The sequence below is a fragment of the Nerophis lumbriciformis genome, linkage group LG32 (assembly GCF_033978685.3).
Source record: "Nerophis lumbriciformis linkage group LG32, RoL_Nlum_v2.1, whole genome shotgun sequence".
Lineage (NCBI taxonomy): Eukaryota > Metazoa > Chordata > Actinopteri > Syngnathiformes > Syngnathidae > Nerophis > Nerophis lumbriciformis.
In genome coordinates, this window is record NC_084579.2 from 19,240,587 (window position 1) to 19,268,032 (window position 27,446).

The 27,446-nt window shown below is 39.0% G+C and overlaps 1 protein-coding gene across 1 annotated transcript in view; it reads right to left on the reverse strand.

Moving 5' to 3' along the window:
• dym (dymeclin) overlaps positions 1-27,446 on the reverse strand; it is a 134,598-nt gene that overhangs the window by 43,555 nt on the left and 63,597 nt on the right. The window contains exon 15 of the mRNA XM_061927506.2: positions 7,113-7,295. Coding sequence (XP_061783490.1) covers positions 7,113-7,295 — 183 coding nt within the window. The remainder of the gene's footprint in view (positions 1-7,112; positions 7,296-27,446) is intronic.

The window sequence follows — 27,446 nt, forward strand, 5'->3', positions numbered from 1 at the left end:
TCATCATGTCTTCTTTAGATTTTAAGTCAATATTCTTGTGTGCAGACATTGTCCTATAAGAGTGAAAAATGTAAACTTTGTTACAACTTTTAGTTTCTCCATTAGTCAAGTTTGCTGTTCTTTTGTTGTTGCGCCAGAACAGAAGTCTTTACTAACTCTGGTTTAACCTTTTTTTTTGAGGTGGAAAATGTTGCAAATGAGATCCTTGTTTTGTTCACTTTATCCATCCATCCATCTATTTTCTACCGCTTATCCCTTTTGGGGTCACGGGGGACGCTGGAGCCTATCTCAGCTACAATCGGGCTGAAGGCGCGGTACACCCTGGACAAGTCGCCACCTCATCGCAGGGCCAACACAGATAGACAGACAACATTCACACTCACATTCACACTCTAGGGCCAATTTAGTGTTGCCAATCAACCTATCCCCAGGTGCATGTTTTTGGAGGTGGGAGGAAGCCGGAGTACCCGAAGGGAACCCACGCAGTCACGGGGAGAACATGCAAACTCCACACAGAAAGATCCCGAGCCCGGGATTGAACCCAGGACTACTCAGGACCTTCGTATTGTGAGGCAGACGCACTAATCCCTCTTCCACCGTTATGCCCTGTTCACTTTAATGTACCTTTAATTAACTTTGGAATATCCACAAATATGTAATAGCCAATGTGATGTTATTGACACCAAATGACCAGTCAGTATACACTACTATACATCACTAGGGCTGGACGGTTAATCGGGGCGCCAGCTTTGCACACACACAGGAAGCCCTTATGGACAGCCTCCTTACTCGTGACTCGCCAGTAAGAAGTGCCACAAAGTAACAAAAACTAGGATGAAAAAGCATGATTACAACGCCAAATGTCCTGTTTTGGGAATATTTCAGCTTCAAATCGGGTGGGCAATATGAGCCCATCAAAACAGACAAGCTAACGGCAAGACCGCCGTTATCATGGGATGACAATAAACAAAAAGACAACGTTCGTTTTTCCAACTTGGAAAAAATGCCCTTTAAAATGATCAATATTTATTTAGGTTAAATGGTTGCTTACATAAATTAGAATACATTATTTTATTTTTTATTTAGGATAAAGGTATTTTCTAGGGATGTCCGATAATGGCTTTTTGCCGATATCCGATATTCCGATATTGTCCAACTCTTTAATTACTGATACCGCTATCAACCGATACCGATATCAACCAATATATACAGTCGTGGAATTAACACATTATTATGCCTAATTTGGACAACCAGGTATGGTGAAGATAAGGTACTTTTAAAAAAAAATTATAAAATAAAATAAGATAAATAAATTAAAAACATTTTCTTGAATAAAAAAGAAAGTAAAACAATATAAAAACAGCTACATTGAAACTAGTAATAAATGAAAATTAGTCAAATTAACTGTTAAAGGTTGGTACTATTAGTGGACCAGCAGCACGCACAATCATGTGTGCTTACGGACTGTATCCCTTGCAGACTGTATTGATTTATATTGATATATAATGTAGGAACCAGAATATTAATAACAGAAAGAAACAACCCTTGAGTGTGAATGAGTGTAAATGGGGGAGGAAGGTTTTTTGGGTTGGTGCACTAATTGTAAGTGTATCTTGTGTTTTTTATGTTGATTTGATAAAAAATATTTAAAAAAAACCAAAAAAAAAACGATACAGATAATAAAAACAACGATACCGATAATTTCCGATATTACATTTTAAAGCATTTATCGGCTGATAATATCAGCAGGCCGATATTATCGGACATCTCTAGTATTTTCCTTCCAGTAAAGTACAATGATAACACATTTACAGTAATGAGAAATAACAGCTCATACCCTTTTAAATGGTTACTTGTATTATTATTATATATTATGATTATATTGCATTATAATCACAGTATAGTTTTTATAAGTTATTTAAAAAAAATACAATAAAAATTTAGTTTAAAAGGATGATGTAGAAAAAAGCCCTAAGTCTGTCTGTATAGAGAAAAATATTTTTTTTTAAGAAAATTATTGCATATTGTTCTGATGTGTTGATTGACAGTCTAAACGTCTAAAAGTAACATGTCGTCCTTCACTTGTTATTTTTGCAGTTTTATGCATTTTTGTGTAAAATATAAAAATTGCAAATCGAATCGCAATTTCAGACAAAAGTCAATATTATTTGTTTTTTCTCAAAACCGTGAAGCTCTACATATTACCATCTATTTATTTATTTAATAAAAAAGGCCATAGATTTGACTGATCAACAACAATGTGCGAAATCCAACGAATCAAAATCTATACAATTATTTAGTCAAAAACAGCCCTAATTTCTAATAATATGTTAAAAATACCACAAAAATTTCCTACCTACAATTTACCCCCACTTAATCCAATCTGGCCATCGAATTATGGCTCTTAGAAAAATTTATTGAGAACCCCTGTTTTATAGTATAGTGGTAGTAGTATAAAATGATTCCTGAAATGTAAGGTCTGAACCCAATATTGTGAGTGCCGTAAATAGGCATTAACTGCTTAAATACAGGACTGAACACATTTATGCTATCATTTTGATGACTGCATGAGTATGACTTATAACAAACCTACTGTGCTTGCGTAGGCTAAAGCGAAAAAGGAGAATAATGAACTCAGCTGGTGTCTTTCACAAGCAAAAAGCGCCTCGCTTTCTTTGAGACACAGGCTCTCGTTTCATCCTTATCTCATTGAAGCTTAATATCAATTGCCAGCTTTCAATGGTTTAATCCGAGGGTTGTCGCAGTGGGCTCGCGGCAGCCAAACCATATATGACGACACAAGATTGCAATATGGGGGCTTTAACCATACTATAGGACACATACTATGGGAAACTGAGCTTTTACTGGATGAAGCGAGCTTGTTTTGATCTGAACTGAACACAGCATCAATATTCATTTATTGATACTAATACAATTATTGATAACAAATAAATTGTTTATACATTGGTGCAAGTAGCAAGGGCACATGCTCCAAAGGTCGTCTTTACACATTGTTAGCTGAAGTATGCATCAAGTATTTTGGATTACATACGCACCAGAAGGCATGTTTTATGCCACTTTGAAATAAGTTATTCAATCAAATTATCTAATGCCTAGCGGGTTTCATCCCAAACAAGAGATCAAGGACACTCTGTGCTTGATGTTTGCAGCGCTCTACTAGGCACCCCCCCTGGAGCTATGTTTGATATTTGATAATTAAAATCTCTGTTTTACTGATTCTTTTCAAAGCTTTTTTTTTTAATGTGTCAAACCTACAGTGCTAGATACATCCACAGGCAGTGCAGTATTTTCTTCATGTTTTGACTTTCCTCTTGCACCAGAGCCCACATGAGCATTGTGTGTCTACACCGAATACTAATCTCCTCATCAACTTTGAAGACCTCCCATATGGGGTTAATTTAGAGGCGCAAACAAAAAACAGAAGCTCCTCATCTACAATCTCATGCTACGCACACACGGATTTGCAAGCACAGGGAAGACTTCGGAGAATCGCCTCGGGGAAGCTGACTTAACCGAGGGATTCCAGTTAGCATGCTTCCTCATACTTATGGATAACAGCGGAGCCTATAGCAACAACCCCCACCCTACTCCTCACTTGTGCACGCCAATAGGAGACTGCGAGGCTCTCTTTCCCTTCTACTTGACTGATAACGCTTATGAGTGACAGCTTTTTCTCTCCCACCACAAAGATGGTTCATGAATATTTGACACAGTCTTTCTACACGGTAGGGACTGATTAATTTATCAATATTACTACAGCTAACGGCTTTATCGTTTGGTTGCAATGTCCAACCAGCATATATGTACATTTTACTTACAGATGTTACAGAATCAGTCCTTATCCTTCCTTATGTAGCAGTCGGGGTTGTTTATTTATTCATTTATAACACATCTTTATGAAAATCAATGCAAACACCCCAAAAGAGGTACAATTTAGAGTTTAAACACTATAACAAAATGTGGCCTTTTTGTGAAGACTACACCAGTGCAGTGATGACAAAGAGATAATGTGATGATAACCACAGAATAGGAAAAGGAGCTTACAGTAAAGTGCCTGTCTGCTCAGTACATTGTGAGGAATATTACGTATTTAAACATCAATCACACACACACACACACACACACACAAATACATGCAACCAGCAGATGCTAAGGTAAATAGCATGTCGTGGCTAATGACTAGCATTATAATGACCAGAAAAGCTCTGCAAACAAATTTATTGGGCGTTTGGACTTCTCAAGGTGCATAGTTTAACTTGAACGACAGTTAGAAATGTCAAAATGTTACTTGAAAGTCTGAGTTAAAAAAAAAACAATGCATTACTGAAAATTTTGTTTTTGTCTTTTCTGAATCATAAATGTTGTTACAATGCTGCATCAAATATTAAGGATCATGCATTTGGAGTGAGCCTGCATGCATTTTTGCATGCCTCTGTTCGCAGGGTTTTTTGCAGTCTGGCTATGACATACTTAGTTTTATATATTAATTTAGTAAAGCTCTCAGTCAGAGGGGGGGTTAGCTCCTCCCCCTCTGCTCCCCCTCTGCTTCAGGCTATGAGGAAACAAAAAGGGTAGGATAAAGTATTATTTTCATCTAATCTTGGCATGCGCATAATAACACAGTTGTGCAATATGCAGTGACATAAATGCTGCTAAAAGCAACTTTTTTATGCAGCTCTGGCTCGATTAGACTAGGCAGGTGCACCTGATGTTGTGAAAAGGTGAAACTAAATATGGTTTATGAAGTTTATTTTGTGTTTGGGGTAAAAAAAATAGCGGCGACTACACATAGCTTTTGTAAATGTACACAATATATATATATATATATATATATATATATATATATATATATATATATATATATATATATATATATATACACAGTGTACATTTACAAAAGATACATTGTGACACTTTTGGAGAGGGTGAAGCATGTCCAATAAATATTATCTAGACCGGTGTATCTTAACCATAGGGCCCATTGTTGGGCCACAATCTGGTTCTCTGCTGTGGTACGTAAAGACTGCTAAGTTGTAATACACTTTGAATGACAATATCAAAAAAACAGAAGAAGTCTGGAGCTAATGTAAAAGGGGCCTTTTCCACTGCAGGAACTTTCCCACTTAGCCCGGTAAATAAAGTTCCCCCTGTGTTTCCACCAAAAACTACCCAGGTAGATTTAGTTCTCCAGGAACCTTTCAGAGTTCCTCCTAGCTACTTTTTGAAGCTTTTCGGGGGCGGGTTGTGCTGTCGAACGCTGATTGGTTGAACACAGTTAAGGGCGTTCCTAAAACTTGTTTTTCAAACACACGGCCGCGATTGCGGAGTATGCACAGCGACTCGTTTATTTCTTATTTCTTGTGTATTTCTATTACAACAACAGCTACTTTTGTGGGGCAACTGTAGTCTTTAAACTATATGCAGTTTATTGCTGTTTATTATTTTTACAAACTTCATTTCGATACGCGAAGCTACGAACAGTGGACAGAGCAACTTTTGGTCGCTGATAAAAAAGCCTTGCCTATACCGGAAGTAGCAGACGAGTAGCGTGACGTCACAGGTTGTGGAGCTTCTCACATCCGCACATTGTTTACAATCATGGCCACCAGCAGCGAGAGCGATTCAGACCGAGAAAGCGACGATTTCCCCAATAATTTTATTTATTTTTTGAGCGAGGATGAAAGATTCGTGGATGAGGAAAGTGAGAGTGAAGGACTAGAGGGCAGTGGGAGCGATTCAGATAGGGAAGATGCTGTAAGAGGCGGGTGGGACCTGATATTCAGCTGGGAATGACTAAAACAGTAAATAAACACAAGACATATATATATACTCTATTAGCCACAACACAACCAGGCTTATATTTAATATGCCACAAATTAATCCTGCATAACAAACACCTCCCCCCTCCCGTCCATATAACCCGCCAATACAACTCAAACACCTGTACAACACACTCAATCCCACAGCCCAAAGTACCGTTCACCTCCCCAAAGTTCATACAGCACATATATTTCCCCAAAGTCCCCAAAGTTACGTACGTGACATGCACATAGCGGCACGCACGTACGGGCAAGCGATCAAATGTTTGGAAGCCGCAGCTGCATGCGTACTCACGGTACCGAGTCTGCGTATCCAACTCAAAGTCCTCCTGGTAAGAGTCTCTGTTGTCCCAGTTCTCCATAGGCCAATGGTAAAGATTGACTGTCATCTTTCGGGAATGTAAACAATGAAACACCGGCCGTGTTTGTGTTGCTGAAGTCGGCCGCAATACACCGCTTCCCACCTACAGCTTTCTTCTTTGCTGTCTCCATTGTTCATTGAACAAATTGCAAAAGATTCACCAACACAGATGTCCAGAATACTGTGGAATTTTGCGATGAAAACAGACGACTTAATAGCTGGCCACCATGCTGTCCCAAAATGTCCTCTACAATCCGTGACGTCACGCGCTGACGTCATCATACCGAGACGTTTTCAGCAGGATATTTCGCGCGAAATTTAAAATTGCACTTTAGTAAACTAACCCGGCCGTATTGGCATGTTTTGCAATGTTAAGATTTTATCATTGATATATAAACTATCAGACTGCGTGGTCCGTAGTAGTGGGTTTCAGTAGGCCTTTAAAAATGTGTTTGAACCAAAAAGTAATGACTATTATCTAGAACGTAGGTACTCTATTTAAGTTATTATGTGCTTTGTTCTTGTCAGCTTAATCTGAGCTAAATTTGGGACATCGGGTACTAAATGTTGTGCCATATCATGTTTGACGGTATGACAATAAAAGTTCCTTGAATCCTTCAATTGAATCCTTGACTGTTCAGAAGATGAAAAAATGTAGGCCTTGAATACAGAAAGCTCATGTTAATTACTGTGCATCAATGTGTTTACAACATCTTGGTTGCAGTACACTTTAATTCTGTATATGCATGGGTATGTGCTGCTGATGGGCGCAAGTTAACACTTCAGTGTACGAACAAAAGGGCCCATCTATGAATCAAGGTCATGACTGCTGACTGTCACAGTGTGGTTGTACGAGTCATTGCAAATGTAATAAAACTTATCATCCAAGATGTTTATGTGGGTCGACTGACCGTGTCCAGGTTCTGCATGATGTCCTGGAAGGAAGGGTGCGTCCTGAACTGCTCGAAGAGCTCCCTTTTGTAGAGCAGCGCATACACCAAGTTGGGGTTGTGGTGCAGGGAGTTGCAAAGACAAGAGTTGATGATCTCAAGCATCATGCGGATCACTTCCTCAATCACGTTTAGGTCCTGAGCCTGGGGGTTGAGAGGAGGAGGAGGAGGATGTGAAAGGTTAATTGGCTTCCCACAACATTGGTTTCATTTATAATTGTGTTTTTAAATGGTTTATTTTAGACAGATTAACGTAAAGGAGAATATTGCAAAGGTACAACAAAGTACCCTTGGAACTGGCAGAATAAATGAAAATACAGTTTTTATTATGCTAAGCTCACTGTTGCTAATTCTAGGTGAAGTGTTTAATTACACTCAATTAAGGGCTGTTGCTGTTGTTGATTTGGAAACGGATTATTCGACAGTCGTAAAAAAATGACAGCAACACAATGTGTATTAAAGAACCATATGGGTCCCCGTGACTGCGTGGGTTCCCTCCGGGTACTCCGGCTTTCTCCCACCTCCAAAGACATGCACCTGGGGATAGGTTGATTGGCAACACTAAATTGGCCCTAGTGTGTGAATGTGAGTGTGAATGTTGTCTGTCTATCTGTGTTGGCCCTGCGATGAGGTGGCGACTTGTCCAGGGTGTACCCCGCCTTCCGCTCGATTGTAGCTGAGATAGGCTCCAACGCCCCCCGCGACCCCAAAGGGAATAAGCGGTAGAAAATGGATGAGGATGGATGGATAAACTGATGATGTTGTTGTACTGGGACTCTTCACCCGTGAGCGTACTCTGGTAAGGGAATAAGGACACTGTTTTACATTTCAACTTCTTCTTTATATGTAACTTTTAGCAGCAGCAGCTAAGTACACTCTCGCATACACACTGTTTTAACACACTGACTCAAGGACCCCGAACATAGCTGCCCGGTAAACTGCCTGACTCAAACAGACTCAACTTAAAGGGGCATGACTCCATTAATAGCTTGTTTACGTCAACAATAATACAGTCAATTATATTCAACAATTAACATATTAAATAGGGAACTTTATCTTCTATCTTATTCACTGACAAAGGGAATTTATAACAATGTGTGTCACATGACAGTTAATGACATTTGCAGCACCCCCTCTGGTTGTGCTCAAAATACTTTAAAATACGAGCTAGCATACGTGCAATAAGGATATTGTCAAAGTTTTATAATCATTAGACAAAAAGTCAACATTTGCATTTGAAAATATTGGGGGGAGGAGCGGTTTGGGGGTTGCGTGGAGGCATGATGGTCAATGATTTATAGGCGATGTAGTTAAGATTGCTTGATGGCGGCCATGTTTTTCAACCAATATTGCTGACGTTTTACAGACTTGTGCTGGTCAGTCCCGTAAAGGTGCGTAGCACTTTACTAATGATTGTATTGGCACCCTAAAATTTTAATATGTTTTTAGTAGAGCGCATTAAGTTGCGTGAGAAAATTCAAGTCCATCTGACCTATAGAGTCAAACGTTGAGATCTGATAACAGCACCACAATATTGTGTATTTGTTAGAAAAATAATTGCAAAGGCAACACAATAAGGATGCTTGTTTTGTCAAATGTCCCCCCCTTTTGTGTCCAGCGGTTCAGGAGTAGAACGGTTAGATTACACACAAAGTATATACTGTAGAGTCATGAAAAAAACGACTGTATATCAACAATATTTGATTAAAAAATACTTTTGTGGTGATTGTGTGTTCTGGAGGCAGTCCTTTTGATTTTCCAAATATCCATAAGAGCAAAATATGGTTGTTATAGTTTTTTGGCAAATTCACAACAAAATTAAGCTAACTTCACATTTGCCAGACCAAACAGAACCTTAAATTATCAATCATTTGTCAAAGGCTCTCTAGTCATATGTTTTACATGATTGGTTAAGTTATCCGTGCCCTAGACTAGGTACCATAACATTATTAATTTCATACCATGACAATTATCCTACACTAAGATAGCAATAGCATCTAAATCACTAAGTCCACCTGCCTTACATGGGAAAGTACTTTATTCTTCTGTTATTGTATTCATAATAATGCGTCAACGTCCAGAAAAACAGACAGGAGAGACAGACGCCACAGAGATTAGATAACATTTGACTATTCTATTGTGCAATGACAGCATCGTCGATAAGATCCTACGATGAAGCGGCCAGTTCACATGCATTATATTCTCAACAAATTGGATGCGGCTATGAAAAGTATTTAGACCCCTTTAAATGTTCCACTCTTTGTTTCATTGCAGCCATTTGCTAAAATTCAAAATGTTCATTTTTATTTCTCATTAATGTACACTCAGCACCCCATCTTGACAGAAAAAAACAGAAATGTAGAAATGTTTGCAAATTCGTTAAAAATTAAAAACTCAAAAATCACATGTACATAAGTATTCAGACTCGTTGCTCAATACTTTGTTGATGCACCTTTAGCAGTAATTAAAGCCTCAAGTCTTTGAATACAATGCCACAAGCTTAGCACACCTATCTTTGGGCAGTTTCGCCTATTCCTCTTTGCAGCACCTCTCGAGCGCCATCAGGTTGGATGGGAAGCGTTGTTTTTCATCCAGGATGTCTCTGCACATTGCTGCATTCATCTTTCCCGCTATCCTGACTAGTCTCGCAGTTCCTGCCGCTGAAAACCATCCCCACACCATGCTTCACTGTAAGGATGGTATTGGCCTTGTGATGAGCGGTGCCTGGTTTCCTCCAAACATGACGCCTGACATTCACACCAAAGAGTTAAATCTTTGTCTCATCAGACCAGATACTTTTGGTTCTCATGGTCTGAGAGTCTTTCAGAGGCATTTTGGTAAACCGTTTACTCTGAAATGACTTTCGTCTGGCCATTCTACCATACAGGTCTGATTTGTGGTTTTCTGCAGAGATGGAGCTTGAGAGGTGCTTGCAAAGAGGAATGGGCAAAGAGGAATGGGCGAACCTGCTCAAAGAAAGGTGTGCCAAGATTGTGGCATCGTATTCAACAAGATTTGAGGCTGTAGCTGCTGCCAAAGGTGCATCAACAAAGTATTGAGCAAAGTGCCGGAATACCTACGTGATGTTTGAGTTTTTTATTTTAAATACATTTATAAAAAAAACTCTACATTACTTTTGTTTTCTGTTAAAATGGGGTGCTGAGTATACATTATGAGTAATAAAATGAATGTTTTTGATCATAGCAAATGGCTGCAAAAAAACAAAAAGTGAACATTTTAAAGGGGTCAGAATACTTTCCATACCCACTGTATGTATAAATCCTAAATGTTATCTCTCAGGGATCATTTACAGCATTTTTAACGTTTTTTTAAACGCTGCAAAGGTTAACAGTTAAGCAAAAAGGAAAGACGATAGCAGGGGTGAGTTATTTAATTGTTTTGTGGTCATCTAATAGGTACAGAAAATGCTTTGATAGTGCAATTTAGCAAAATATTTTAAGGTAATATGGCAAGATGATAACTGCTGACTTTGAACAAACGCTACCAATTTGCCGGAAAGCCCAGGAGGCATTAAACAATCAATGCGGTTAGCCTTAAATCCGCACTTAATTAATCATTTCTAATAGCACAGAGACACAGGAACATACGACCAAAACGTCAGGAGCTGTGCTAATTTTTGCATGGCGGCGAAATTGGAAAAGTTTAGTCAGCTGTTAACACTTCTCCCCATATTAACTAAAAAAGTCTTGTTATATTGCACGATCAAAACATTTTCTGAATGCCTTCGATGACCACAAACTCATCATTAGCACAGATGTCTAAAACAGGCCCATATTTTGTAGCCCTCTACTAAACCTTATACTGTAGTTTAGCGTAAATTGGTCCACACAGCCTGGGCGGTTAATAGTTAAATATATTATTGCAATTTTGAATACGACTAAAAAGAACACTCAATACAATAACAGTACAAACACAAAAATGACAGCACAACAAACAAACATTGGGCAACAAACAACACAAAGAGCAACTTCATAAAAGCAAACTGAAGTGTCTCTAACCACTGGGAGCGTGACAGTATGAAAAATATAAACATTTTACAATATTTTTTACATTTATGATGACTTTAGACTTAGACCATAGCTTAGGGTCATTATAACTAACATTGGTAGAGGTAGTTAACTAACGTGGTTAAAACGTGAATCTAAAATGAAACGGCCTAGCCTTACCCCGACTGTACATCCAGCGGCCCGAAGTTAAATTCAATTTGAGACCCCCGCATCAGCATCTCCTCAATCAAATTGTTAAAAAATAAAAATAAATAATAATCATTTGGAAATGGAGAAAGTGCCAAAAATGACACCTTCAAACCAAAACAGACAACCTGCATTTTGCATTTTAGATTCTACTGACTTTGAACTGGCACTGAACACCCAGGTCAGTCAAAAGCAAATGTGTGCAGGTACATACGTCCTTGTAAAATCTAATGAGGTTTTTGAGCATGTTTAAGCCGTTACAGGGGAGGAGTTGCGCCTAAAATATCGGGGCTTCACCACATCGCAGATTGTAATTTTTGTTAAAGCATATTCTACAGCATTTTTGTCCTAAATTAGGCATTTTCAAGCATTAAAAAGGGCTACATCAGGGGTCACCAACGCAGTGCCCGCGGGCACCAGGTCGCCCGTAAGGACCAGATGAGTCGCCCGCTGGCCTGTTCTAAAAATAGCTCAAATAGCAGCACTTACCAGTGAGCTGTCTCTATTTTTTAAATTGTATTTATTTACTAGCAAGCTGGTCTCGCTTTGCTCGACATTTTTAATTCTAAGAGACAAAACTCAAATAGAATTTGAAAATCCAAGAAAAGACTTGGTCTTCACTTGTTTGAATAAATTCATTTATTATTTTACTTTGCTTCTTATAACTTTCAGAAAGACAATTTTAGAGAAAAAATACAACCTTAAAAATGATTTTAGGATTTTTAAACACATGTACCTTTTTACCTTTTAAATTCCTTCCTCTTCTTTCCTGACAATTTAAATCAATGTTCAAGTAAATTTATTTTTTTTATTGTAAAGAATAATAAATACATTTTAATTTAATTCTTAATTGTATCTTCTGTTTCTTCGACGAAGAATATTTGTGAAATATTTCTTCAAACTTATTATGATTAAAATTCAAAAAAATTATTCTGGCAAATCTAGAAAATCTGTAAAATCAAATATAAATCTTATTTCAAAGTCTTTTGAATTTCTTTTAAATTTTTTGTTCTGGAAAATCTAGAAGAAATAATGATTTGTTTTTGTTAGAAATATAGTTTGGTCCAATTTGTTTATTGTTTATTATATTCTAACAAAGTGCAGATTGGATTTTAACCTATTTAAAACATGTCATCAAAATTCTAAAATTAATCTTAATCAGGAAAAATTACTAATGATGTCCCATAAATTCTTTTTTTAATTTTTCAAAAAGATTCGAATTAGCTAGTTTTTCTCTTTTTTTCGGTTGAATTTTGAATTTTAAAGAGTCGAAATTGAAGATAAACTATGTTTCAAAATTTAATTTTCATTTTTTTCGTGTTTTCTCCTCTTTTAAACCGTTCAATTAAGTGTTTTTTCATCATTTACTCTCTACAAAAAACCTTCCGTAAAAGATAAATATCATTAATTATTAATAATAACAGAGTTAAAGGTAAATTGAGCAAATTGGCTATTTCTGGCAATTTATTTAAGTGTGTATCAAACTGGTAGCCCTTCGCATTAATCAGTACCCAAGAAGTAGCTCTTGGTTTCAAAAAGGTTGGTGACCCCTGGGCTACATGAACTAAAAAGATCAATACTACCATAGTGAGAGCCACACCAATCAGAGTGCGCTGTTCAGTATCCTGGCCACTGATTGGCTCAGCCTCTGCCAGCATTACTATACTGGATTAAAAAGAGTGTAAAGGTGACTAAAGGGTTTTATTTCATGTCTCGAAGACTCTCATAATATTAAAAAAAATATTTAGAAGGTCTTAAATACGTGTTATTATGCTGCAGCTATGAAAATATTTTTTTTATAATTGATGATTCCTACACAAACTTATTTCATCCCGGTCATGTTTAAAAACACTTAACAGTGATAAACAAGTGACAACTGTACTGGCAAATGAGAGCCTTAAAGGGGTCATATTATGATTTTTTTCTACAATTAAAACACTTTCTCGTGGTCGACATGACATGTAATGGTGATTCTTTGGTCCAAATTTTGCACAGATTATGATAGGCCACCCACCTTTGTTCACATTCAAAAGCTCTAGCTTGCGGTGAGTGATTAGCTTATTCTTCTACAGTGTGGAGTGCAGCATGTTGAGCTATGCCTCGTCCTCCAGAGAAGATAATAGTAAGAAACATGACTAAGAAGTGGCTTTGCACTGTGTCGCAACGTTAGTCTTTAGCAATAGTTATACAGCGTTTCGATGATGCGTTTGTTCACGTTTTGGTGTCAAATTTGCGAGACACAGCTAAAATGTGTTATCGACATGCATTATCACGAAATGATGATAGTATCAAAAGCTCTATTGTCAGCCAAATGATTTATATCGTCTGTTTTGTGCAATCCTACTACCACGTACATAAGTATTTACGACATTTGCGCAATACTTTGTCGACGCACCTTTGGCAGGAATTACAGCTTTGAGTGTTTTTGAATACGATACCACAAGCTTGGCACACCTATCTTTGGGCAGTTTCAGCGATTCCTATTTGCCCATTCCTATTTGTAGCACTCATTTCTGCCAAAAGTACATCAAACCTACTCAGTGGCCTAATGGTTAGAGTGTCCGCCCTGAGATCGGTAAGTTGTGAGTTCAAACCCCGACCGAGTCATACCAAAGACTATAAAAATGGGACCCATTACCTCCCAAGCAACGTTCCCTCTAAGGTGCGCGCCTGCGCAATCGCGCACTGCTCAAGCGTCCTCTGCGCACAGCAAATATATGCCGCGCACCAAATCAATCCCATCTGAATTCTAAACAAAATAAACACATTTATTCTGTGTAATTTTGCAATGCAACTCTGAGTGACAGTGACAACAAGCGGCCCTAACGGTGTTCGTCAACACCGTTCAATTATTGCAACGTCTATCGAGATGCTTCGAGGACAGGAATCATATCGATCACTTTATTGAGCAAAACTGTTTATACTGGGCCATAACCACACCAAAAACATGAGTAAAAAACTTCTATCTCGAAAAACTAGTCATTTTCTGCCGTAAAAACCAGGCCAAAACCAACTTGTCATCTGTCACCAACACGCATAGAAACTAAGCCACTGGTGCGTTTATGGCCACACAAAAAGTCGGACAACTCAAACACCACACAAAGTTACACTATGACTCCTCAGTCATACGTGTGCTTATTCTACTGTCATTTATTATTAATGTTAATTTATTGATATTAATCATGGAATGCTGTTACTAAAGAAAGTTACAGGAATGCACACTTCATCCTATGCTTACATTTCATTGTGCAACATGAGGATGTTTAAGGGCAACTAAATGTGATCTCTGAAAGGGGTACAAATGATTTCCAAAGCAGGAGCCCCACCCAGACATATTGTACAATACTAATCCATAGCTTATGAAAAACAAGATTTCTTTTATTTTCATTACAAGTGGGCCAAATCACTAATATTACAAAAAAATCTCATGAAAATGACTCCTGTCATTTGAGTGTTATTATAAAAGATTGGATTGAGACAGGTGTGCTGCTGGTATTGCCACGTGTGATGTTGCTCACATGTGCTCCACTGAATGCTCAGGGAGTTTTTGTGTTTGCTCAGACACATAAACAATTAGAGGGAAAATTGCTCCCAAGGGTTGGAATTGGGGGTTAAATCACCAAAAATGATTCCCGGGCGCGGCACCGCTGCTGCCCACTGCTCTCCTCACCTCCCAGGGGGTGAACAAGGGGATGGGTCAAATGCAGAGGACACATTTCACCACCAATCATTGGTACTTTAACTTTAACTATTGGTCAAATACTTACATACATGTGCATTTTTAGTCCTTTATTCTTAATACATTTTCAAAATAGAATAAAACATTGTCATGGGGTATTGTCTCAAATTTTGAGGACACAAACAAATTTATTCCATCTTGGAATGAGGCTGTAACATAACAAAATGTGGAACATGTGAAGCGCTTTCCAGATGCACTGTTTTCTCTGCCCTACATGGTTTTCAGCAAATACCAGCCATTTTTGTCCAGACATTCGTGACAACCGTCTTTGTTCTCGTGATGACCTTGTTTTCGACTAAGAATTTGTTAATACTGCCTAAGAGCTGATTCGAAAACAGAAGCGTGGCGAGACGGCAACGGCAAGCTGATTGGGAGACGAGATTCCGCCTGAAATCTGGGCTAACCATCTTAAACAGAAATACATGTGGGAGCATTTTTTTGTCGACAACAAGAACCTTATCTCATAAATAACTCCGTTGGTCTATTTTTCTTGCAAGAATACACACAAATCTAAGAAAAAAAGAGTAACTGTATGCATGCATGGTCCATGCGGCGCATTGATTTGCACACGCTGGAGGACGAGATTGTGCATGGCGGCGTGGAGCTCTAACTGGCAGCCGTGTGGAGGTAAGTGGAATGCAGGGGAGCTGGCGATAATGAGGATTGATTGTGCGTCTGGAAGCAGAGGAAGAGGATGTGCTCTGGGCTCGACTCCACCGCCTGGCTACACCCGCTCGCCTCCGGTCCGCTGTGGTGGCCCATAATTAGATGAAACGCAGGGGCTGAAATGGGAGACAGCTGAGTAGGACGACTCGGAGGAGGAGGAAGCAAGCTAAAATGGAAGCGGCGCCGCGGAGAGGAAAAGAGGGTGACAAAGAAACAAAAGGGGGATGAGAGCGATGCAGTGTAGGAGTGAGGTGGCAAGTGTTTTGCCGCGGCTTAATGAGATTGGCCCGGCAGAGGAAAAAAAAATGCCACGCTGGGGAATTCAGGTCAGAGGAAAATAGGCTAGCGAGACGTCTGCCTGGCCTTGTGTGTGTGTGTGTGTATGTTTGTCAAGTGGATGAGATTAAGAGGTCCACACTTGAAACCCAGACAGGATTTAAATATCTTAACTCCTCCTCCCTCCTTCGCACTCCTCTCTCGCGCTTGTTTTCCCCAAATTCGAATCCCCCAGACAGCTTAAAGAACACCTCACATGTGTTTTTGTGTCTTTTGCTTCCCTTTTCTCCAGTCATGCGCTGGTTTTCCAGCCTCCTGCGTTGTCGTTTAGTCACAACCACTAACGCTGCTATTCAATGCCTCCCCACTGAGGGAAACACAGGCCTTGAACGTGAGCTGTATCATTATTCTGCCCCATTTTGCAGTCATTTGCACAGAAATGACAGCAAAGGAGGCGGCCCGTGTGCGTCGGCAGGTGTGTTTGACCTCCGCTATATGTCTGACAAGAAGGTTTTACTGGGCGCGTGGCGGGAATAAACATGCCACCTTACTCTTTCTACTTTCCTTGCATGCAGACAGGGAGGGCGCTAAGAGGCACCGGCGTGTAACTCCCTGTAAAGTAGGCGCTGGCATCATTAAACCAGTAGCTTAGCTTATTCCCTGGCTGCTCACTGCAGGCTGTTGCAAGGCAGACAAAGAGGACTTAGCGGGAGGCAGTGCTGATAATGACAAGGACAGGGTGACAAGACTGAAAAAAAGAAAAAAAAAGTGGGAGATGCTTGCAATTGGATCTGTCTTGCCCGGTGGCAGTTTCATATTAACCATACCGACGAAACTGCTGCACTTTCCAAAACTGCCTAATAAGGTTTTCAAATTCCAATTACTCTTCCAACGGAAATGTTGAATCTGGAAATGAATTCACTTTTTGGTCCAATTTTTCCCATAGGAAAGGATGGAAATATCATTCTGAGATGCTAACTGTCATACAAGTCAAGAAATAAGTTCACCACTGTTAATGTGAAGATGTGAAAACGCCTAAATAACAAAGGTGCTTGTAAGATTCTGATTCTTTTGTTACATGTCACGTATAAAAATTACTTTTAACGATTAATCGATACATCAGAATCAGAAATACTTTATTAATCGCAGAGGGGAAATTCAGAAAATCGATTTATATTCCTGAGATTCAACTACTGTATTTTCCGGACCATAGGGCACACCGGATTATAAGGCGTACTGCCGATGAACAAGTCTAGTCAGGCCTATTTTCATACAAAAGGCGCACCGGATTATAGGGCGCATTAAAGGGGTCATATTATTATATATTTTTTTCTAAATTGAAAACACTTCTTTGTGGTCTACATAACATGAAATGGTGGTTATTTGGTCAAAATGTTGCATAGATTATGTTTTACAGATCATCTTCAAGCCGCTCTCTGACAGTCGCTTCAGGATTCGCCGTTTTGTGGGTGGTCTTATTAACGTGGCTCACTTTCAGCAGCGTCTTTTCGCCGTCATATTTGCATGCAAGAAGTGTCAAAAGATGGAGCTAACTGTTTTAATGACATTCAGACTTTACTTAAATCAATAACGGAGCAGCATCTCCTCAGCCGTGGCTCACTAGTGTAACAACAACGGTGGAAATGGGTCCCGTGAAAAACAGTCTGACCGGAATTTTCTAATAACTAATGTTCCTTGGGTGAATTATGTAAACTCACTATACCGGTATGTTTTAGCGCTTTCATGTCGAGTTTACTGACAGACAGAGGTGGGACCAAGTCATTGTTTTGCAAGTCACAAGTAAGTCTCAAGTCTTTGCCCTCAAGTCCGAGTCAAGTCCCGAGTCAAGACAGGCAAGCCCCGAGTCAAGTCCAAAGTCAAGACTGGAAAGTCTCAAGTCAAGTCCTAAGTCCTGCATTTTGAGTTTCGAGTCCTTTCAAGTCCTTTTAACCACAGACTAATATATTAACACAGATTGTGTATGCTTTTCAAACGCTGTATTTATTTATTAAAACAAGTGCATTTTAAATTGCAGGAAAGAAAATTGTGCTGACATTGCACTTTATAATAGCACTATTAACCAGTCATTTTAAACATTAACTCATTCCTTTACAGAACAAACACATTGAAAAATAAAGTGCAAATGTACTTATTTGTACAAAAGTGTTAACATTGAAAAAACATGACATATACGTGAACATAACAAAAACGTTGTACTTTTTATGTCAGGGCCCTATGCTGCATTGCATTTGCAAAAGACCAAATTAGCCAAGAGTCTGTCAGTCATTTGTGCACGATGGGGGCGTAGTATGATGCCACCATGGCTGAAAACTCGCTCCACTGGAGCACTGGAGGCAGGCACTGCCAAGACTCTCATGGCCACTCGGAACAGTGAAGGAAGAGTCTTCATGTTCAATGCCCAGAACAAAAGGGGGGAGAGAGTTGTTTTGGGTTGGTGCACTACTTGTAAGTGTATCTTGTGTTTTTTATGTTGATTTAATTAAAAAAAGAAAAAAAAAAAATATTTCTTGTGCGGCCCGATACCAATCGATCCACGGACCAGTACCGGGCCGCGGCCCGGTGGTTGGGGACCACTGAGGTAAACAACCAACAGTATGTCAGAAAGCTAGCTAAAACGGTACACATATTCATAATATAGTATACATTTTAACTGACCTTTATTTTACTATTTTTGTCTTTTTTTAGGTGGCTAAAATACGCGGTGCTGCTGACCGCCGTCTAACGTTACGTGTGATATATTGACTAACGTAACCCTGCTTAAAAAAATCATTGAACAAAAAGTATGAATAAGGTAGTGAACTGCAACAGATTCCCGTGTTTGCAATAACGTTATAACGTTAGCAGTGAGTTTACAGCCACACTGATTTAACTACACAGCAAATAAAAGTCACGTTACTTAGCCAATAAACGTTATCTTACATTCAAAACTTACCGTTCTTTGTGCAACTTCAAATGCCGAACGAAGTTGGAAGTTGTTGCCTCTCCATCAGTAATTTTCGAACCGCATGTGTTGCATACTGCAAACCGTTTTGTGTTGACCACCTCGTAATTTTTATACCCAAACAAAATTATTTTAGGTATCATTTTTTGTTCACTGGCGTGTGGTTTGGACATGTCTTCTTCGTTGGTTGTCCTGCAATTTGATTGGATGAATACTGTGTGATGAAAACAAAGTAGATCTAATTTGATTGGCTGTTGTACTGAGACCACACCAGCTGACACACGCAACGCTGATAGACAAGTACACAATGAAAAATACGGAGCGCTCCCGAATAACTTTTTCATCTTTGGGTTTTGGGGAAAGTAGCAAGTCATGTCAAGTCATGTCAATTCAAAAGGCTCAAGTCCAAGTGAAGTCACAAGTCATTGATGTTAAAGTCTAAGTCGAGTTGCAAGTCTTTTTACATTTTGTCAAGTCGAGTCTAAAGTCATCAAATTCATGACTCGAGTCTGACTCGAGTCCAAGTCATGTGACTCGAGTCCACACCTCTGCTGACAGATATAAGTAAGAACTTTACACTACTTTATATTACAAATGGCAACAGCGGAGGATGAATGTCCCATAACAAGAAGATAGAGAAAAATAAGACGTTTATCGACTACGGTGTCGCCACAGACTACAAAGGCAGACGCGCGCAAATTTTCAGGACTTATGCATATCCCAAATACAGATCAGCATGTACCTGTAGGTAAGAAAAGTTGCTTTTGCATAATATTGCGAAACAAAACGCCAGATAATATGTCTTAACTTATACACACACCATAATAATACTCGTATGATGAAGCACAGTACAATCCATCAGGCGGTGTGGCTTCACAGCTTACCAAAGTCGTACTAAAACATTTTGATAGATTTTTGAGTGCCATGTGTAATGTATATATACACATATATATATATATATATATATATATATATATATATACATATACATATATATATATACATACATATATACATATATATACATATATACGGCGTGGCGAAGTTGGTAGAGTGGCCGTGCCAGCAATCGGAAGGTTGCTGGTTACTGGGGTTCAATCCCCACCTTCTACCATCCTAGTCACGTCCGTTGTGTCCTTGGGCAAGACACTTCACCCCTTGCTCCTAATGGCTGCTGGTTAGCGCCTTGCATGGCAGCTCCCGCCATCAGTGTGTGAATGTGTGTGTGAATGGGTGAATGTGGAAATACTGTCAAAGCGCTTTGAGTACCTTGAAGGTAGAAAAGCGCTATACAAGTATAACCCATTTATCATTTATATATATATATATATATATATATATATATATATATATATACACATACATACATATATATATATACATATATATATATATATATATATATACACATATATATATTTACACACACACATATATATATATTTACACACATATATATATATACACATATATATACACACACACACACATTCTCAAGTATATATATATATATATATATATATATATATATATATATATATATATATATATATATATATATATATATATATATATATATATATATATATATAGGGACAATGTTTTGAGAATACAATTTACAAAATTTTAAAAGGTTTCCAACCTCACTTTGAAACCAATTCGGTAGAATGGCCCATATACAGAACAGTGTAAACTACTAGAAATGGTAGGGTACTGCTGTGATTTCCTTTAAAGTAGGGTCACCAGGCAGAAGAAAAATTTAAAGAGGGGAAAATATATGAAAAAAAACAAGAGGAAGATACAGTAGAAGTGGAGCATAAAAATATAGACCATGTGGACTGGGTCAGACTGACTGAGCAGCATCAGCAGCATCATCATCAGCAGCCTGTCGTGTCTTTTGGGAGTTTTTAAAATAGGTCATTGTCTGACCTGCATTTTTTCAAGTCATAATCACACATTAATTTCTTATAACTTTACAGTACACCTGCAGCAAGGGACTTTGTTAGGTTACATACAGTGCATCGAGAAAGCACTTCACTTTTTCCACATTTTGATATGTTACTGCCTTATTCCAAAATGGGATGAATTCATTTTTGTCCTCAACATTCTACAGATAATACCCCATATTGACAATATGAAAAGGATTTTAAAAACTAGAGCGGTGAAAAACAATTTAAATATTTAATAGTGATTAATCGCATTGTTAATGGTTAACACAAGAGACTCTATTTAAGCCTGCCTTTTCCGGTCACTCGTCGTGGCTTCATTGTTTGCATTTGCAACAGCTACGTTGGCATTCTGGTTTTCGAGCGCATGATTCCTGTGCTAAGTTACCTTAGCTTCTAGTATTCCTGTGCTAAGTAAGTTTTTGCTTTAGCTTCTCGTGCGAACGGCACGCTTTCCTTTTGTTTCGTTCCTGTCTATTGTAATGTGTATGATTTATGATAAATAAATCATCTCCTACCTGCACGCTTTCGTCCGGAGCCGTCAGTTTTGCGTCAACTCAGTGGCCTAGTGGTTAGAGTGTCCGCCCTGAGATCGGTAGGTTGTGAGTTCAAACCCCGACTGAGTCACTAAAGACTATAAAAATGGGACCCATTACTTCCCTGCTTGGCACTCAGCATCAAGGGTTGGAATTGGGGGTTAAATCACCATACAAATGATTCCCGGGCGCAGCCACTGCTGCTGCTCACTGCTCCCCTCACCTCCCAGGGGGTGATCAAGGGTGATGGGTCAAATGCAGAGAATAGTCTCGCCACACCTAATGTGTGTGTGTGACAATCATTGGTACTTTAACTTTAACGAACCGCAGCACACTGCACCCCACCGTGACAAATGACTGAGCTAAGTGACGTCATTTCTTGTGATGTCCTACGGGGCATTTCTTGTCAGGATGGGATTCGAATAAAGAACCAACTCTTTTTCTTTACTATAGTGGTCTTGATAACGGGTACCGGTTCTCAAAAAGGGATTCGAATCCGAGGACTCGGTTCTTTTCTTATCGAACAACCGGGAAAACCGGGTTCGAGCATCATCCCTAGCCATTAATGAACGTTCAATTGATTGATTGAGACTTTTATTAGTAGGTTGCACAGTGAAGTACATATTTCGTACAATTGACCACTAAATGGTAACACCCGAATACGTTTTTCAACTTGTTTAAGTCAGGGTCCACTTAAATTGATTCATGATACAGATATATACTATCATCATAATACAGTCATCACACAAGATAATCATTAGGGTGTATAAATTGAATCATTTACATTATTTACAATTCGGGGTGTGGAGGGGGAGGAGGGGTAGGTTTGGTTGTTATCATCAGTCATCAACAATTGAGAACAGAGAAATGGATATTGAAACAGTGTAGGTCTGACTTGGTAGGATATGGACAGCAAGTAGTGGACATAGAGAGAGAGAGAGAGAGAGATCAGAAGGTATAAGAAAAATATGTGCATTTGATTGTTTACATTTGATTATTAACAACAATCCGGGGAGGGTGTTAGTTTAGGGTTGAAGTTGCCTGGAGGTGTACTTTTATTGCGGTTTTGAAAAAGGATAGAGATGCCCTTTCTTTTATACCTGTTGGGAGCGCATTCCACATTAATGTGGCATAGAAAGAGAATGAGTTAAGGACCTTTGTTAGATCGGAATCTGGGTTTAACGTGGTTAGTAGAGCTCCCCCTGGTGTTGTGGTTATGGCGGTCATTTACGTTAAGGAAGTAGTTTGACATGTACTTCGGTATCAGGGAGGTGTAGCGGATTTTATAGACTAGGCTCAGTGCAAGTTGTTTTACTTTGTCCCCCACCCTGAGCCATCCTACTTTGGAGAAGTGGGTAGGAGTGAGGTGGGATCTGGGGTGGAGGTCTAGAAGTAATCTGACTAGCTTGTTCTGGGATGTTTGGAGTCTAGATTTGAGGGATTTGGAGGTGCTAGGGTACCAGGAGGTGCATGCGTAATCGAAAAAGGGTTGAATGAGAGTTCCCGCCAGAATCTTCATGGTGCTTTTGTTGACCAGAGAGGAGATTCTATAACTACTAGTTATTCAACTACGTTCAATAACTATCAGTGAAATCATTCCACAGACGCTGCCGTCAACATTCTCCCTCGAGTCAGCAGACTACCAATTCTGAGCTAAAACAGCCATTGAGCGCGCCTTCCCTGACGTCATGCTTTACTTGGCAACAGGCAACGCCTTTTAAAGGCACACACTCACGCACACTTCTCTCGTGAAACATCTCTGAACTGATATATGAAAGTTTTAATTAATTAATTAGTTTCTCTCGTAATTAATTACATGTTTCAAAGAATAATTTTGTTAGTAATTCAACTACTTTTTTGGAAAAGGAGTAACTGCAATCAATTACTTCTTCAAACAAATGTTTACCAACACTGATTACCATAAGCTAGCCCTTAGCGTCTTTGTTATATTTTTGGTTTCAAAATTTTTATTTTGACCAAGTTTACATTTGGTCAAAATATGACCTTTGTCTATTAAAAAAAATACTTTAAGATTATGACTCTTTCTCTACAAAAACATTAATAGTGTATGATTCATACTTTATGCTGTTTTTTTAAGATTTTCTGGAAAAATATGACTATTCTTGAAAAAATATGATTATTGGAATTAAGTGATATCTTTCTTCATTAAAATTTGATTGAAAACGGCAAACAACTTTATGTGGAAAATTATATATAAAAATAAATCATACCTAAAATTCCTAGCCTAATCAACCAAAACGTTCACTACCCCCTGCAATAACACTGCGGACCACCTGGGGTCACAGACCCCCGTTGAAGACATTTGTTTTATAACATTCTAATTCCATCCATCCATCCATTTTCTACCGCTTATTCCCTTCGGGGTCGCGGGGGCGCTGGAGCCTATCTCAGCTACAATCGGGCGGAAGGCGGGGTACACCCTGGACAAGTCGCCATCTCATCACAGGGCCAACACAGATAGACAGACAACATTCACACTCACATTCACACACTAGGGCCAATTTAGTGTTGCCAATCAACCTATCCCCAGGTGCATGTCTTTGGAGGTGGGAGGAAGCCGGAGTACCCGGAGGGAACCCACGCAGTCACGGGGAGGACATGCAAACTCCACACAGAAACATCCCGAGGCCGGGATTGAACTCACGACTACTCAGGACCTTCGTATTGTGAGGCAGACGCACTAACCCTTCTGCCACCGTGCTGCCTAACATTCTAATTATAATTCTTAAAAAAGTAAAAATTTTTAGAAATAACTCACTTAATTCTTGCAAGTTTACAATACTATTCTAAAACATTTATGTATATGATTTTGGTTTAATAAAAACGTTTAATTTATTTAACAAAATACGACTATATTCTCATGAAGTTTTGTCTTTTATTTAGTATAGCCTCTTTTTTTCTTTCTGAATATTACAGAAAAAAATTACTTTTCTATCTTTTTAATATAGTATTCTTTTAACTTCCAATGTGGCCCTAATAGTCACCAATTACTCCGTTTAGGGTGAGCTTTGAAGGGAAAAAGAAGGACACCGAGTGAAGCGGCTTTAATGATGATCTGCAGACAGACAATGATTACCACCCAGGAGCACCCGCTCTCTGCATGATATTGCGACATGTACCCGAGAGGACACTAAGACAGTCGGAAGAAAGGCTAGCATGTATTAAAGCGGACAGACTACTAACTACTTGGGCTTGCAGTGTTATAATAGGCGGGCTAGGAAAAATATCTCAAAAGATGAGAACAACTATATATATATATATATGTAGTCCTCCTCTCAGCAGGATCCTTCTATAATGAGTGGTGCACAGTGAAGAGCGACTCCCCCACTGACAATCGAGAAGTTGACATAAAGAGAAAAAGAGTTCACATATAATTTGTGATTACATTTAAATTTTATTTTAAAGTTAGCTCAAAATAAAAGTTTGATTGATTTGGCTAATTCCTAAGTCGAGACCATTGGCTCATTTTGTTAAAGAAATGGCTAAAGTCGACACGCTGTGATGGACGATGCACTAATAACTACAGGCCTCAGAGGAAACATTCCCCAACAACTTTCAAAAGGTAATACTGCCGAAAGAGAAAGGATGAAATGTGAAGTCTTTCTTTTGAAGATATATAGTGGAGTATCTGAAGTTGATCGTCTTGTACTTATTTTAGACCAGAGGTGTCCAAATTATGGCCTGCAGATAGTTTTGCCTGGTATGTTAACGTAACATATTATGGTAAGAGTCATTCAAATAACTATAACATATAAGAACATGCTATACGTTTACCAAACAATCTGTCACTCCTAATCGCTAAATCCGATGAAATCTTAAACGTCTAGTCTCTTACGTGAATGAGCTAAATAATATTATTTGATATTTTACGGTAATGTGTTAATAATTTCACACATAAGTCGCTCCTGAGTATAAGTCGCACCCCCGGCCAAACTATGAAAAAAACTGCGACTTATAGTCCAAAAAATACGGTACTTGACACGAAGTGCACTGCACGCTAGTAACTATGAGGGTCAAAGTGAATATTAAACAACAAATCAATAATAGAAGTGACAAACTTGCCATTCAAATAATAAATGGACTATACTTGTATAGCGCTTTTTTACCTTTGAGGTACTCAAAGCGTTTTGACACTATTTCCACATTCAGACACACATTCACACACTGATGGCGGGAGCTGCCATGCAAGGCCCTAACCACGTCCCATCAGGAGCAAGGGTGAAGTGTCTTGCTCAAGGACACAACGGACGTGACGAGGTTGGTAGAAGGTGGGGATTGAACCAGGAACCCTTAGGTTGCTGGCACGGCCACTCTCACAACTGCGCCACGCCGTCCCCAATACCCTGTTTGTTGACTGTTTGCACTCCGCCTTTTCCCGGGCGAGAACCATGAACTCGGACTTGGAGGTGCTGATTCTCGTCCCAGTCGCTTCACACTCGGCTGCGAACCGATCCAGTGAGAGCTAAAGATCCTGGCCAGTTGAAGCCTAATCCTGCAGCCACCAAACCGGATCCCCTCAACGCCCTGACTGCGCCTAGAAATTCTGTCCATAAAAGTTATGAACAGAATCGGTGACAAAGGGCAGCCTTGGCGGAGTCCAACCTTCACTGGAAACGGGTCCGACTTACTGCCGGCAATGCTTATAGTCCCTAATACATATAAAAAAAAAAAGTTTTCTTCTCATATTTAATGGGTGCGGCTTATATACCAATGCAGCTTTTAGTCCAGAAAATACGGTAATTTCAAATGTGCATCATCTTTCATAAAGAGAGATTGATTCAAGTTAAAATTTCGGTCCAGTCCTTGCACTGCTTGTAGCGGCTAAACTGCTGATATGCTACACGACCGCTTTACCAACTGAGCCACGCCACCCCAAATACAGTGGTACCTCAACTTAAGACTGTTCTGAGATGAGAGTTGTCTCTCAGCTAATTGTTATGGTGGAAGTCACAAGCATAATAAATATGTTACATGCATCCCCAACATTAGTTGGCGTAGCATGTCACAGCAAACCCCTTAAAAAGGGGAACTGCACTTTTTTGGAATTTTGTTTATAATTCACAATCTTTATGAGAGATAAGAACACATCTTTTTTGAAGCCATTCTAACTTGTAAATAAACATAAATACAAGTCTGCTTTCAATGGCGTGAGTGGGAGCCATGAAGTCATGATGTCATTGCGTCTATTCCGACCATAAAACGTAATAAATAACCATCCAAAAAGCGCCAACAATACTTTGCATTTTGTGTCCTGAATAAAGGATGGGAATCGAAAACCTGTTCTTGCTCCCAGTGTATTAATTCCTTGGAATTGCTTGCCAATTTTTCAAACTATTCCCTTAACGATGCCAGTGGATGGAAATGACGTCATTACGCAACATGCTGCCATATTGACGTCATCAGCTGGTGAGCTGCTTTCTCTCCTTGGAGCTCGTAAAAGTTAATTCTAGATTATAAATCATGCCTCTCACTTGTACGGACAAGGTTGTGGCCAAAAATGGAGAAGTTGATACACTTTGACCTGGAAATGGCAAAAAAAGACTTGAAAAGACTTCTTCTTCATCTAAACGGGAATATATCAACATCCCATCAGTCGGCATCCCAATGAGAGCAGACATTGTACAGTAAGTTATGTCTTATTGGCTCTCATGAAGTCTGCAGTGAGTAGTAATCAGTGATGATGTTGAAGGAAAAAGCGAACGTTGCGATCCTTTTGTGAAATTAATGCACTGCTGTATGCTTAAAATTAGCAAAATATTACGTTATAATGAATGTGCCTGTTACTACATTACATATATACTCAGATGTTTTTTTAAGCGCTCTATGAATAGAATAGAGCGACTCACATAGGCTCCGTTGTAAGCAGACTTTTGCTCACATTTATATTTTTTAAGTTAGAGTGCTTAAAAAAAGAAAAAAATATGTATTCTTGTCT